The 14,051-nt window shown below is 44.9% G+C and overlaps 1 protein-coding gene across 1 annotated transcript in view; it reads right to left on the bottom strand.

The window, feature by feature from the left end:
• znf827 (zinc finger protein 827) overlaps positions 1 to 14,051 on the bottom strand; it is a 73,493-nt gene that overhangs the window by 46,940 nt on the left and 12,502 nt on the right. Inside the window, 4 exon segments of the mRNA XM_056279769.1 lie at positions 4,035 to 4,530; positions 4,781 to 4,953; positions 7,474 to 8,754; positions 13,610 to 13,694. Of these exon segments, the coding sequence (XP_056135744.1) occupies positions 4,035 to 4,530; positions 4,781 to 4,953; positions 7,474 to 8,754; positions 13,610 to 13,694 (2,035 nt within the window).

Genomic DNA, 14,051 nt, shown 5'->3' with positions numbered 1-14,051 from the left:
CTCCTCACTCGAGATCTCAATCTAATTACATGGCATTAAGAGGAAGAGTGGCAGCCGCAGCCTCGACCCCGGCACTGAACCCTGGTCAACCTTTTTCCATCAATCTTGCCATTGTCTCAAAAAAGTTCATCCTTTGACATTTCTGAAACACGATGAAATGCATCTAAACATGCTGTAGAGCCAATATGTCTTAGCACAGCAAGTTTGTCAAGTTTGTTTCCAGAAAAAGCTGTAGTTGTTTATTTAATCAACACAAAATATGAGTGTCACAAATTTTAGCAGTTTTGTGCATTTATACAATAGTCTTCCATTACCGCTCAATGGCTGGCTATTGGTCATCAAATAGAAATAAAACTGATGCTTTTTTGGTGTTAGTGGTTGAGCCACATGACACCAAGCAGTTCAAGATAACATCATTGGTCTCAGATCAGCATTCTTACAAGAAATGTTAAAATTACAAGAGCGTGATCTTGCTTCCAGATACTTCAATACTCCACCATAAAGCTGTCCGCAAATACCATAACTACAGTACAATAATGAAGGAGATGCATAAATGGTGTGAGCACAATATTTTCCTTTCTCTGTCTTCCAACAAGTTTTTTATTCTTTCACATCCACGTCATTTGCATTACTTTACCAAATTACATCTACTTATTCTCATTTATATGAATACAAAAGCTGCAATTGTATCGTAACTACTATTCCTACATGATACTCCAAGTTTTAAGAATTTGAGTGCCACCCCCCAAAAATCACTTTTGCAATCCAATTCAAAGTTTTCTGCTGGTGCCACTGAAGTTTGATGATGTTCTCCATTTCCTGACTTGCGTTTTGTAAAGAAAGCATCTTTATTTATTTTCCATCATAACTGAAGGACTCTGGACAGTTTCTCCCACTCATTCAGCTTTTACAGTTTTAGAACGTAATTTAAAGAGAGACACCATTTTTCCCTGTGGGTAAATTCTATTGGAGGTCCGAGTGCAAAGTCAGCTACCACTGGGAGCCCCTGAAGCTAGAATGGATTCAGTGTTTCATATATGGTCACTTCCGCAGGGTGGATACTTGCTGAAAAGGGGACCTGAGGGCATCCGGGTAGCGTAGCGGCCTATTCCATTGTCTACCAACACGAGGATCAGCGGTTTGAATCCCCGTCTTACCTCCAGCTCGGTCGGGCATCCCTACAGACACAATTGGCCGTGTCTGCGGGCGGGAAGCCAGATGTGGGTATGCGTCCTGGTCGTTGTACTAGTGCCTCCTCTGGTCAGTCAGGGCGCCTGTTCGGGGGGGGGGACTGGGGGGAATAGCGGGATCCTCCCATGTGCTACGTCCTCCTGGTGAAACTCCTCACTGTCAGGCAGAAAGAAGCGGCCGGAGACTCCACATGTATCGGAGGAGACATGTGGTGGTCTGCAGCCCTCCCCGGATTGGCAGAGGGGGTGGAGCAGCGACCAGGACAGCTCAGAAGAGTCGGGTAATTGGCCGGATACAATTGGGGAGAAGAAGAAAAAAATAGATAAATAAAAAAGAAAACGGGACCTGAACTAGGGTCATGCGGTTTGTACAACAGTTCCCCCGAACCATTTCAATGACTCATCACACACCATATTTTCAGATAGTCTCACTAACAGGGCTCGAGAGTGTGACCAATTTGGTCGCACATGCAACCAAAATTTTTAAGAGTGCGACTGAAAAAAATTATAGGTCGCACTGGTGCACCCGATGCTGCTCGGGTGAATACTGAAATCTCTTTCGCAAGCGCAGCATCTCTCTGTGTTCTCCTGATGGTATCGTGGTCTAAACCAATAAGAGACAGAGCTCGGGCGGGTCCTTGCCTCTGATTGGCTGTGGTCCTTTTCACTGCTCTAAGTAGTGTCAGTTCAAAAAATGCCAGCGACCTGAACAGGCTGAGCGCCAGAGAACTTGAATGGGAAAATAATAGCTTATAGGTCTACGCGACAAAACGAGTGAAAATGAAGAGGGGTAGAGCCATTGAAAGTTTTTTCATTAAAAAAACGAAACCTACTCCTTCAACCAGCCCTACTGTCACTCCATCCATCTCATCTACCGAGAGTAGGCCTACAGCCAGCCAAGACACGGAGCCCTTGGCCTCGGTGACGGTCCATGGGAGAATGCCGAGCCCCGGTCCTTCCGTGATAACATCAGACTCAGAACCAGAGGAGACAACCGAGTCTGAGATAGAGCCCGGCCCCGAGAGTCAAATCAAAAAGCCCAAAATATATTCTTTCAGGCGTTACTGGTTAAAACAATTTCCCTGGCTGAGGTACGACAAAGAACGGAACGCAATGCACTGCGTTTACTGTCGGGAGTGTGGTCAGAGTATGGCCGGTAATAGTGCATTCGTCGGAGAGTCGACAACATTTCGGATCGAGACATTAAAAAAGCATAACTTGTCCAAAAAGCATACTACATGCCGTAACAAGTGTGTAAATACAGTGGCCCCTCTCCCAGCTGCATTTCAGCGTCAGGCTGTATTGATCAGGTCCTCGGAGGAATCAGAAATTATCATAAAATTCAATGTCGCATACAACATTGCCAAGGAGAAAATGCCGTTCACAAAATTTAAGTCACAGATCATTCTAATGAAGAAGAAGGCCAAATTACAGGTGTTGGCCATCTGAGGGACATGTGGCAGCAGGCGGAGACCTGCTATAAGACTTTGGAGGACTTGAGCACTTTTTATTTTCAAATGTTTTATTTTACTTGAAATGTTTAAATCTAACATGTTCAATTTCAGTTCATTGAAGCACTTTAAGCACAAACACTTTTATTTGGAACTGTTTAAATGTTTTAAATGTTCAATTTAAGCTCAGTGTAGCACTTTAAACACTTTATTTTTCTTTATATATTCTTCATATGTATATATATATTCTTTATATATTGTGTTTAAAATAAAGACAAGCTTTTTCTACACCTTATTGTTTTAAAAAAATCATTCACATTATATGACAGAAGAGCGATAAAAAGGAGACCTTTTGGTGTTAAAGGCGACACAATGAAAAATGTGGGTGCACCTAAATTTTGTGCTGGTGCACCTAAAAAAAAAAAGTTAGGCGCACCAGTGCAACCAATGCAAAAAGTTAGTGTAGAGCCCTGACTAATATTATTAGAATATACTTTATCATTATGTCAGTCCCTAACATAACCCCTCACATCAACATTCATACTATTCATTATCATATTATTTCTTGATGGCTAGAATGCTTTGCCTTGCAATACATTGCATTGATTGACTCAATAAAACTGCAGCATTTGGTGAAATGGTTAATGTAGTAACACTGTACCAGGCAGCACACACGTACCTGTCAATACATATTGTGTTGCCTGGGTCAGTTTTAATAGTTGAAGAGTTGAGAAATCTTTAAAATGACAAAGTGAATTCCCATGTTTTATGTAATACGATATCACCGCCTCTATTTCTCTTTAGTACGTGACGAAAACAAAGCAACCTTCAGAAATGTTATCCAACTATAATACAAACTGTACACTTACTTTATGTATTTCTTTGATGTGACAAATCTGTGTTGATGTGTTGTGTCGTTTTATAGCAAGTATGCAAGTATTACCATATTAAAATGTCTACAGGTCAGCTACACAAGTACTAAAATGTTTCAAAGATTTTTGTCATCATATTTTTACTACAACTTAACAGTTCGTAATCGCAAGGGCTTTGTTGTTTTCCTGTCAAGAAGTAATGCAAACAGGAAACACTACACCAAAAAAACCAACAACAAAAACAAACTAACAAAAAAGCAACAAAAAAACAAAACAAACAAAAACATTTCACCATTATTAAACGGGAGACTATTTTGTCGGATATTAATCGACATATTGTTCGAAAAGGGACAAAAACTACATGCATTCCATTCACTGGTCAGTGTTTCATTTTAATTCCCACTAAAAGGCTAATGTCATTTTACATGAACCAACCAATAAGCACAAATCTGATGTATTTAACTGAAAGCATACATGTTCCAACAGCCGCTTACAAACATGCAATGCAAATTTGTCCTTACCTGACAGCTTCATAAGCAGGTCAGTGGCGGTCTTGGTGGTGATATCGGGACTGAAGAGGGAGGCTGTGGTTGGACCACTTGGACTGGACCTAATCCCAGCCCCTAACCCAACTCCAGAGAGGTCCAAGGAGTTGGCACTGCTGCTGGGGCGTTCCCTGCAGATGGTAAACGGAGAGAGCACAGACAGGTCTCTCTCCTGTGGCTCCTCCTTGACGTTGACATGGTTGGTGGAGGCCTCAACTGGGGGGGATGTCTGTTGCCTGCTGTCTGAGCGCAGTGGGGAGGCTTCAGTCCCCCTCAGGTCCGTGAAGCCACTGTCTCCCATCAGGGAGCCCTCGCCCTCCGTGTCGGTGGTGGCCTCCTCCTTCACCTTGACGTCTGTTCGAGGGAAGTGCTGGTGGCAGCGCATGTGAAGCTTCAGGCTGAAGTGGCGGGAGGAGGTGAAAGGGCAAAGTTCGCATTGGAACGTCTCTCCCCGATCCTGGTGCTGATGGACCTGAAAAGAAAGGTTTTCATTATGTGTGGAATCACCACTGAAGAGACAATTCTCTTACTAGGGAAGACATGCTACAACCAAGTATTAATTTGTGCCTTGTCATATGGTGTTTTAGATGCATATGATTTCATGTCAGCATTTAGTTGCATCTCGAGTGCCATATTGGTCACCATCACTGGAGATGGCTGATGTACAATACAAGGAAAACAGGTTACATTTTGAATAAACAACAAAATCCCACTAATCTCACCTTCATATGAGACTTGAGATTGTCTTTGCGAGCACAGCGGAAGGGACACAGGGGACACTGGTGGCTTTTTAAGCCTGTGTGGATAACCATGTGTCTCTTCCAGTAGCTCTTACGTTTGATGACCAGTCCACAAACAGGACACTGGAACGGTTTGCCGCCATCCTCAGGTGAACCTTAAGGGGGACCACACAGCATTTTTATTCTTCGCAAAAGGAAACACAGGTTGAGGCTTTCATGTTCTAACTAAAAATCAGTGATTTATACAGACAATATTTGGATTGTGGTTAGAGTTAGGTTAGGTTAAATGGTCATTTAAATTCCAAGAATATTTGGAAAGACTAGAATTTGGCCTTAAACAGCAAGACAAGAGTGGGTTGATGGAAATGTGCTTACAGTTTTCTTCCTGTGAATATCTAAAAAAAAAATCCCTTAAGGTGTATCCCAAAACAAACTCTACGCATGTCTGTGAGGGATGTAGGTCTAAACACATTATAGTGAAAACTACCAGGGGATATGAGAGTGAGAAGCAATGGAACAAGAGAGGTAAAAACTGAAGCATGTTTTAGTATCCCGATTATTGTTGTTGGCTTCATATCCGGCATCAATTACTGTTTAATTGGTCTTATTAGAAAGAGGCATGATTGCATTATAAATTCTACAAGGGCTTGTCAGGATGGCTTCATAAGTATTCTAGTGCTGTTCCTTGAAAAACATCTGGTAATCAGTGTTTGGTGAAATTACTGTGCTCAGCCATTCATTGACCTGAGGTGTAAAACCTCGAGACTGACTATTTGCAACAATAAACTACCATCTGCGGCCCAACCTCTCAAAGCGCACAAGAAATCACTGTGCCAAAACGACTTCTGCTTACTCTAGGATGCGGAGAGTGAAGCAACAATAAAGATAGCGAGGTGTGTGAGAGTATGCTGGGGGAGTGGGGGGTGGGGGGAAGACCAGCATTCTGCCTTTGTCAGATTCGGGCATTTACATGCCTGTTTTCTATAATCAAGATCAATTTTCCAAATATAGAGCTATGCATCACATATCCATACAGCGCACACAACCTAGTAGTGTAATATTGCTTTACAGCAGAACTGGCAGGGGACCACAATAAAACAAGACATGACAGTCAACAATCAAGGTCACATTTTTCAGTCTGGCGACCAAACAGCTACCTACATTTTTACGGCACTGCTCGACCTTGACGGTTTGCGGGTTAGAGCAGACCCCCTTTTTAGCATGCAGATCACAGAGTATTACATCGACTGCCTCATCTGTCTGAAGTCAATTTGATCCAGCCATTTTAGATTTGGCGGGGTTGTGACACAATCCCTCAAAAGCGCCCATCCATCTCCCTGAAAACATTCTGTTCTCACTAAAGGCTGCTCATTTAAAGCCTGCTCTTTCTCTCCTTCTGCGAGAGTGAGATCTCTGTGTGCACACTTGTTTGGGTTATATGTCTATGTCTGAGTTCACACTTGCAAGAAGTAGTGCGTGGCCATTTGTGAGTTACTCAGAGTGAAGGAGAGGTGTGTGTGTATGTGTGTGTGCGCGCATGCCTGCATGCGTGTCTGTATCCAGTCAGTGGAAAGTCTGATGGTTTGTGTTTGGCCAGAAGTCTGTTGGGCTGATCAGTGCAGAGGGCTCTGGTTATTGGGGGTTGAAGGGAGGAGGAGGCTGCTGAGATGGATATGGACTCCAGGGCTCCCCACTGTGTTGAGCACACACTGACGGCCCCCTTTGGCAGCATGCACATCCGAGCGCAAACGAGCTGGCCTGGGAAGGCAGTGAGGTCTTAGTCGAAACCCCCCGTTGAGCCCACAGACCTTTTCCCAGATACAAAGGCCAGCCAGGGCTGTTTTCTTTCGTTTTTGCTCTCTGCTCGGCTGACAGTTAAACTCAGGCTACACTACCCAATATTTCAATGTCACTGAGGTGAGACCAAAACCATTATAACATTAGGGTAAACAAGCCACGGACATTCGGGACTGTACTAAATTTGTTCAGTATAGTAGGGGTTGATGAGCAAACTTGATCACTGAAATTAGATCCTAACTATAGTTGGACCCTGGGCCCTTTGGTTGGAGGATGACTTGACTAACCACTAGGTCATCTTGTTGTTTTACTTGTAATCATAATAAGTAACAATAACATGTCAAGTCAAACGTGGAGTTGTCTTTAGTAGATTCTAGAACTTTAATTCAAATTAAATTTGTACTATTACTTGTCACAAGAAAGTAAAATGGAGAGGAGAAAAAAACTTTCTAAAACATGAAGTGGTGCTGGAATGCTCTTCAACCTTTATAGTCTTTCTGTTCAGTATAAACATTAAAGGACTTTTTATTAGATTGTGAAAAGCTTGTTTGACCTTTGTTGGCCTATTTCTGTGTGAAACTGATGGCAAGAGCTGACCGTGAATCATGACTATGTTCCGTCATCCAGGCTTACTGTAGAAAAAAAAAAACTTTCTTCTTGCTTACTGGAAATGGCAGAAAATTTTAAGTTAAGGTCTCAATCTTTTTTCGTGGGGGAGGGGGGGGGCTTGGTTTGGTTTTCTTTTTTTAAATGTCCTCACAGTTTAAGCCATATTGAAACGCTATATTCAGGAGATTTGGCAACGTCCTAATTTATAAAGGAAAAAAAAAGTCAATAAATTCATCCTACATGATGAGTTTGGACATGATTTGGGTTACCTGTTTGGTTGCCCAGTTTTCCCCTGCCCTTGGGTGTGGAGGGAAGTAGCAGTTCTAGTCCCTGGGTGGGTGTAGAGGGTGTAGGGGCTTTCTGGTTTCTGTCCAGGAGGGGTTTCACGTCCTCATGAAGGACCCCAGCAGTGGCTAGGGGGGAACCTTCCTTCTTTTCCACTAGCAGGTTACCTGCTGCCCTTGCTGCAACCTCTTTTAGCAAGGCAGCTGAGGAGGTCATTGAGACTAGCGAGAGGAAAGAGCTTGCTGAGGACTGGGGGTCAGCAGCAGCAACGCCTGTTGACGAGGCTTGGCTCCGTTCGCTGACTTTCTTGGAGAGTGCTGCGAGAGTGGAGCTAGCCGACTGCGGGCTGAATGGGGAGGTAAAGGCATCAAAGCGCACCACATCTTCCCCTCGACCACCTCCTCCTAGGGTGGGCACTGTGGAAGGGGCAGAGGTGGAAGAGGAGGAGGACGAAGAGGAAGAAGAGGAAGCCACCGCGTTCTTGTCTTGAAGTACAGCATTTGCTGCTGCTTTTAGCTTTTGGATGGCAGAGTCTGGAGACAGGCTTGATCCGCTGGGCGCTGAACAGCCAGCTGGAGGCCACTTGTCTGCCACACCCACCCATACAAAGCTGCTGCCGTTACTTGGGGTAACAGAAGCAAAGGGGTCAAGGGGCTCTTGCTTAATGTTGGTGACTGAGGGTGCCAAGGAGGCTGGTGAGGCTGAGGTTGAGTTGCTGTTGTTACTGGCAAGTTTCCGAGCAAGAGCACTTAGCTGCTGGGCATGGTGAGAAGATGGCGAGAGAGTCAGCGGTGGAGCAAGACCTATGGGAGGAGACTCTCCCCCAGCACCTCCCTTGGATGACCGGCCCAGGAGCTCACCAGCGTTAAGCTTCAGGGATCCAGCTTCTAGAAGGCGCCGTAGGTTGCTGCTGAGGGGCTTCCCCAGGGCCTGGGATGCTGCCTCTCCATACAGAGACGACACCACTGAGGAAAGTGAGTCTTGGGCTGTGAATGCAGCTCCGTCCAGTCCAAGGAGCTCCAGGGAGGCACGATGAACAGGAGTGGGACACCCCAATGAACTCTCGCCACCAGAGGTGTCATGATCCCCAGACCCAGCAGCTGCACCAGGCCGTTCTTCAGGAGAGGAGCCCCGGGGTAGGAGGAGCTCATCCTGTGCATCTCCATAGGACGACGACTCCGAGCGTGTGTCAGAGGCGTTCCCAAACCAGCTTTCCTCTTCCACAGGACTGCCATCAGGCCCTCCCTCCTCATTGCTGTCCACATCTAGGAGGAAAGAACACACAATTCACTGACAGAACAAATGCAGGAACACAGACAGTTTTGTAACAGAGATGGTGACGATCTATCATAAGAAGGGAAGAGCATCATCACCATGTTGCTCTTGTTAACAGACATGGCATAGCCATAACCTTTCAGCAAGATCACAGACGTCATTTATTCAGAGCCAGCTGCTGACTTGGCAGAAATTAGGAAAAGGAGGTCACCATGGACAGGGGCTGACAGCAATGATACAGTTGTTATCTCTGCAAATTAATGTGATATATGGTTTATTTGTCATCACTGGCTGTCGTACGGTAAAAGTCTCTTGTACCATCACCAAGCCAGACTACAACTTATTCTGACACCTCAGAGATCTCAATTAACAGCAAAGCACAACTTAAAATCGCCCCTTAAAGCTGCCCAATAGACTTTGGTGCTCGCAGCAGGGGTAACAACAAGCAGATCAGAAAAGTCACAATGCCAAAAACAAAAAAACAAAAAAACGAATATATTGGAAGCTTTCCACGAGTCTCAACAAATATGGCACTTAAAGTTTTTTTTTTTAAACTGCATTTTTCCCACCCTTGGTCAAGAAGAGCCTAGTGAAAGGGTTACCATGACAACGGGTCCTTCTGGGAGGCTAGACAGCAAAGATTAGGGTAATGGAGGTTACAGAACTAGATTAATATTCATGAGCCTGAAGATACCACCAGGGAGCCAATAAGGATAGGGTTAAGGTCACTGAGGGTCATTAATATACACTTCATGTATCAATATTCATAAGCAAAACATTACAGCTTGCCAGACAAGGGCGAACAAAGAGAAGTGGATATTCCTGATACATATTAACAAACCTGCATAAGAATGTCAAAAGCACCAAGCCTCGGCAAAAAGGAAATGTCAAAAGTGAATTTTTTTTTCTTTTCTCTGGGTTACTTAACAAATCCTCAACAAAACAAAACTTCCATGTATATGAACTAGATGAAATTCACAGGACAAATAGGGCAAACATCCAGTTTCGAAACTGTCAGGCAATGAAAGAATTATTTAAAACTGCTGCCCCTCTCTTATTCTCTCTCTATCTCTCAACACACACACACACACACACACACACACACACACACACACACACACACACACACACACACACACACACACACACACACACACACACACACACACACACACACACACACACACACACACACACACACACACACACACACACACACACACGAGATGTCTTCACCCGGATGACCCTGACAAAAACCTGGTGTTTATAGGCAAAAGTAAAGCCATTGCCGGGCAACCTGAGACCAGTGACCTTAAGGGATCATTAGAGTTGACATCTGGCCAGTGACCACGGTTCATGAAGGTGAACACAACCATGAGGCGCTCTGACCATTGCACTCCTACCACAAAAGATATCAAACAGGGCCTGCCCACTTGCCAACAACTTAATATCATCTGTCGCTCATGGATAATGCAATAACACTTGCTTACAGACATTCCTTCATACATTCAAACACCCATGTCTAATACACGGCATCTTGACTATGCGAGGTATTTTACACCGATAAGAGTGCATGGCGTACATTACCGATCATCAAGACTCTTCAGTTGTATTTGAGGTGATAAAAGAACATCAGACTGTGACACACCAATTTTGCATCCTTGAAGAATTGTCACCTGAGTAGGGTTGACAGCAACGAAGGTGTGGGAGAAAGAGCAGGTGAAGGAAGGTGAAAGAGCAAGTGAGGGGTTGAACCGTTTCAGTCTGCCATGCAGAAAGCAGCGGGGGTCTCTAATGACCGTAATGTGGTTAGAGAGAAATGACAGGATTGCTGATCCGAGGTCTCAGCTCCGAGACTGAACTCTCTTGTTTCCTAGGCCCATTCTTAAACCTTGGGGGTGGGTAGTTGAAAGCAACACTACACCGCCTGGCTAATGGTGGAATGCTACAGTGCCCTGATGTGCCCCACTACCATGGCTTTGTGTGACATAAGCAAGCCAACCATGCGGGTAGGATGACATTTTCCAAGGTCAAAGTCCCGAGCCCAGGCTCCTAGAGGGCTCTGTCAAAGCTCCCAATTCGTGATCACTTCTCTGTGCCCACTAAATATACAGGCAGGAACAATTAAATGTATGCACATCAGCGTTTAACTACAATTACACAACTAAGAATGTATTTAAAAGCAACCCGCAACCCCAGTACTACCCCCTCATGCTGCACACGGTTTCCCCCCCTCCCTGTGACACACATACAACTGCCTTGCCTCCAGTACAGCGGCTGGCTAGGCGACAGCGACTTCAGCCCCTCAGTGATGGAGGCAGGGAGATACGGGCTGAGGCGGCAAGCGTCTGCCACTGAAAGGGAACCATTTAGTGGTGTAATGGCGGGGATGACTTGCATGTTGAAACAAACAGCTGCAGGGTGCTCAGCAGTCCAGAGCTGTTATCACTCACAGGCGAGTGATTCAGTGGTGCAGCGACTTGGGATTCTCTCTCTGGGACACACAAAGATATATAGAGCCACCACATTAAAGACAAAAAGAGCAATTAAGAATAGGAGCGAAAGAGAATACAGAACAAAGAATATGGAAAAAGGAGGCCTACAGCATGCAAGACCAACTGAAATATTTCACTTTCCAAGTTAATCGCAGATTTTCTCTGCACAATTATAAGAACTGGGTTCTGAGATGGAGTACCTCTAGAACTTCGAGCACTAGGAAATCCATGTGCTGTGATGACCTGTCAGAAGATCATACCCGCAACATTTTGAGACAGGGAGCCCACAGCCTGAGAATAAAGCTTATAACAGCTGGAAATCACAGGTAGCCTGCTTGTTCATCGCTTCACCATACAGTGCTGTCGACAATCTCCATTGTGAAGTTGGCAGGGTTACTTTATCCATAGCTTCTAGAGCCGGTGGCGAGTGGATTTGTGGACGTGTGTGTGTGTGTGTGTGTGCGCAGAAAGGTGCATGAATGCAGCAAATTCGTGTTTTGCTGGGGTCCAGTTTCAAGTCAGCCTGATTTCATCTAGCCTTGCCACACACAATGAGCCCTGGTCAGAAGAAGGGTGGGAGTTACAGGAGGGAGAGCGGGGTGAGGTACTAAAGTTTGATCCACAGGTCACCCACCACATGACTTGCGTGAGGCTTCTGACCACATATTCGCACGCGCACACACACACACACACACACACACACACACACACACACACACACACACACACACACACACACACACACACACACACACACAAATCATTCACTGACTTAGCCAGGCATGAAAATTGGCCTTACCAACCCTAAGGTCTGCACAGGGATGGATGCATGGACAGACGGATGGATGAATGGATGCTGCTTCCGCAGGGTAGAAGAAAGGAAGAGGCCATTAGCCGATTAAGCTGCCTGGACATTGCATCTATAATATGCTTATGTCTAAAGGAGAATCATCCCCATCAGCTAATACAGCAACGAGAGAGAGAGAGAGCAAGAGAGAGAGAGCGAGACAGAGAGAGAGAGAGAGAGAGAGAGAGAGAGGTCACAACAGTTGGAATAATATTAATGAAAAGCAGCAGCGGTTGAGATGGTCAGGGAATCACTAATAACTGTACTAATGATTGTCAACCGTAAAATATCTCACAACTGTAAAGATTAACAACACATTATGAGAGTAACGCAACAGTACCCATATCGCACATGAACTGAATATATCTACAACCTCCCTACTTGGACTTTGTGTGTGTGTGTGTGTTGTGGGTGGGGTTACAGGGGGGAGGGCAGAGGGCTGAGAAAGCAGGAAGAAACGGAGTGAGTGTGGATGCGGTGGGGAAGAAGCCACGGCAGTAATTAAGTGTCCAGCTAGGCCCTGGCGGGGGTTGCCACGGCCGCGGGCTATGCTAATGAGCATGCCCGGCGGTCAAGGCTGCCTTATTAGTGCTCACTGAACAATATGGTGGGAGAGACGCATCACCGAAGGCTCACATCTCTGCAAATGACCAACAGTTCTCCCGAGGAGGAAGGTAATTCCATTAATTGGGACACGTCGGATCAGGATCTCTCCCCTTCTCTCTTTCGTGATCCCTCACTTGATCACTCCACACGGCACGCTCTCTCTCCATGTCTGTGTATCCCCTCTCCTTCTTTCCAGTTCTCTTCCTTTGCAGGAATAGGATGGGGGAAGGGGGGGGGTTTAAAAAGAACAAAAAAGTACAGATCCTGTAAAAATAATGTGCCAGATGAACTGGCGGACGTAAATTAAATCCGTCTATCTGTCCCCCTGTTTTGGAGGAGGAATCTGTCGATTAAGCAAACTTTTAATGTTTTACTCCTGAAGCCGATGAAACCCGACAAAGGACCTTATGAAAACCCTAATATACAACTTGTTTTCTTACTGCCAGAGTACTGGTGCCTCATGCAATTTGGTGGTAGCAATTTTTTATTTTTTTTTATTTTAATGAGCCAACAGACTCTGCTTCTAAGATTCAAAAAGGTAATGTGCATCTCCAATTCCTGCGACTTCATTATCCTTTTTTGTCTGAGGTGAATGCCGGCTGAGCCATTTGACCCGCATCAACCCATTGGTATTTCCTACTGTCTGGGGATCACTGAGCTCATCACCCCCAGTTATAAACATAAGCAAATCTCATCAAGCCAAAATGACTTAACTTCAAACTTTTCACTCTTGCATATCTCTACAACCAACCTGCAGCCTTTGACAAAGATAACACTAAAACCTCGCCGTTTTGCTGAAATCTGAGGTAAGGCGACACTCGCCGTATGGACCAAGGTTCAGGCAGCAGGGCTATATATAATGGTGGCTGAGTTGTATTGAAATGTAGTGCAAATTACCATCTGTGTATTTTCAGCCTTGGCCTCCGTGGTTTGTGGGTACTTTGGGCAGCAAGCCAGAGGTGAAACAGGAAGGAGAAGTGTTCTTGGAAGAGAATGAGACGACTCAGAGCCCCAGACCTCTGAAATTCCTCACCGCAGATGGAGCGCCCTTTACCCCCTGGTTTATTTTTCCCTTCCATTTTTAGCAACTCGTGTTTTAAAAAATCTGTACATGTTCATAATCTCAGATGTGTCATCAAAGCTATGAAACTAAACTGCAAGATGGGTAGAGCAGTGGGTCCATTGTATCTTTGCAGAAGGAGATACAACACGAAAGCTGTGTTTAAGCTGGAAAACAACATAATTCCATTTCTATCTTTATCTTATGATTTTGTGTTACAAGGACCAATGTATGAAACAGACCCAAACTGTCTTACACACACAGACACACACATAAACA

The sequence above is a fragment of the Lampris incognitus genome, chromosome 5 (genome assembly GCF_029633865.1).
Source record: "Lampris incognitus isolate fLamInc1 chromosome 5, fLamInc1.hap2, whole genome shotgun sequence".
In the NCBI taxonomy this organism is placed as follows: Eukaryota; Metazoa; Chordata; class Actinopteri; order Lampriformes; family Lampridae; genus Lampris; species Lampris incognitus.
This window is presented reverse-complemented; position numbering and strand designations above follow the sequence as displayed.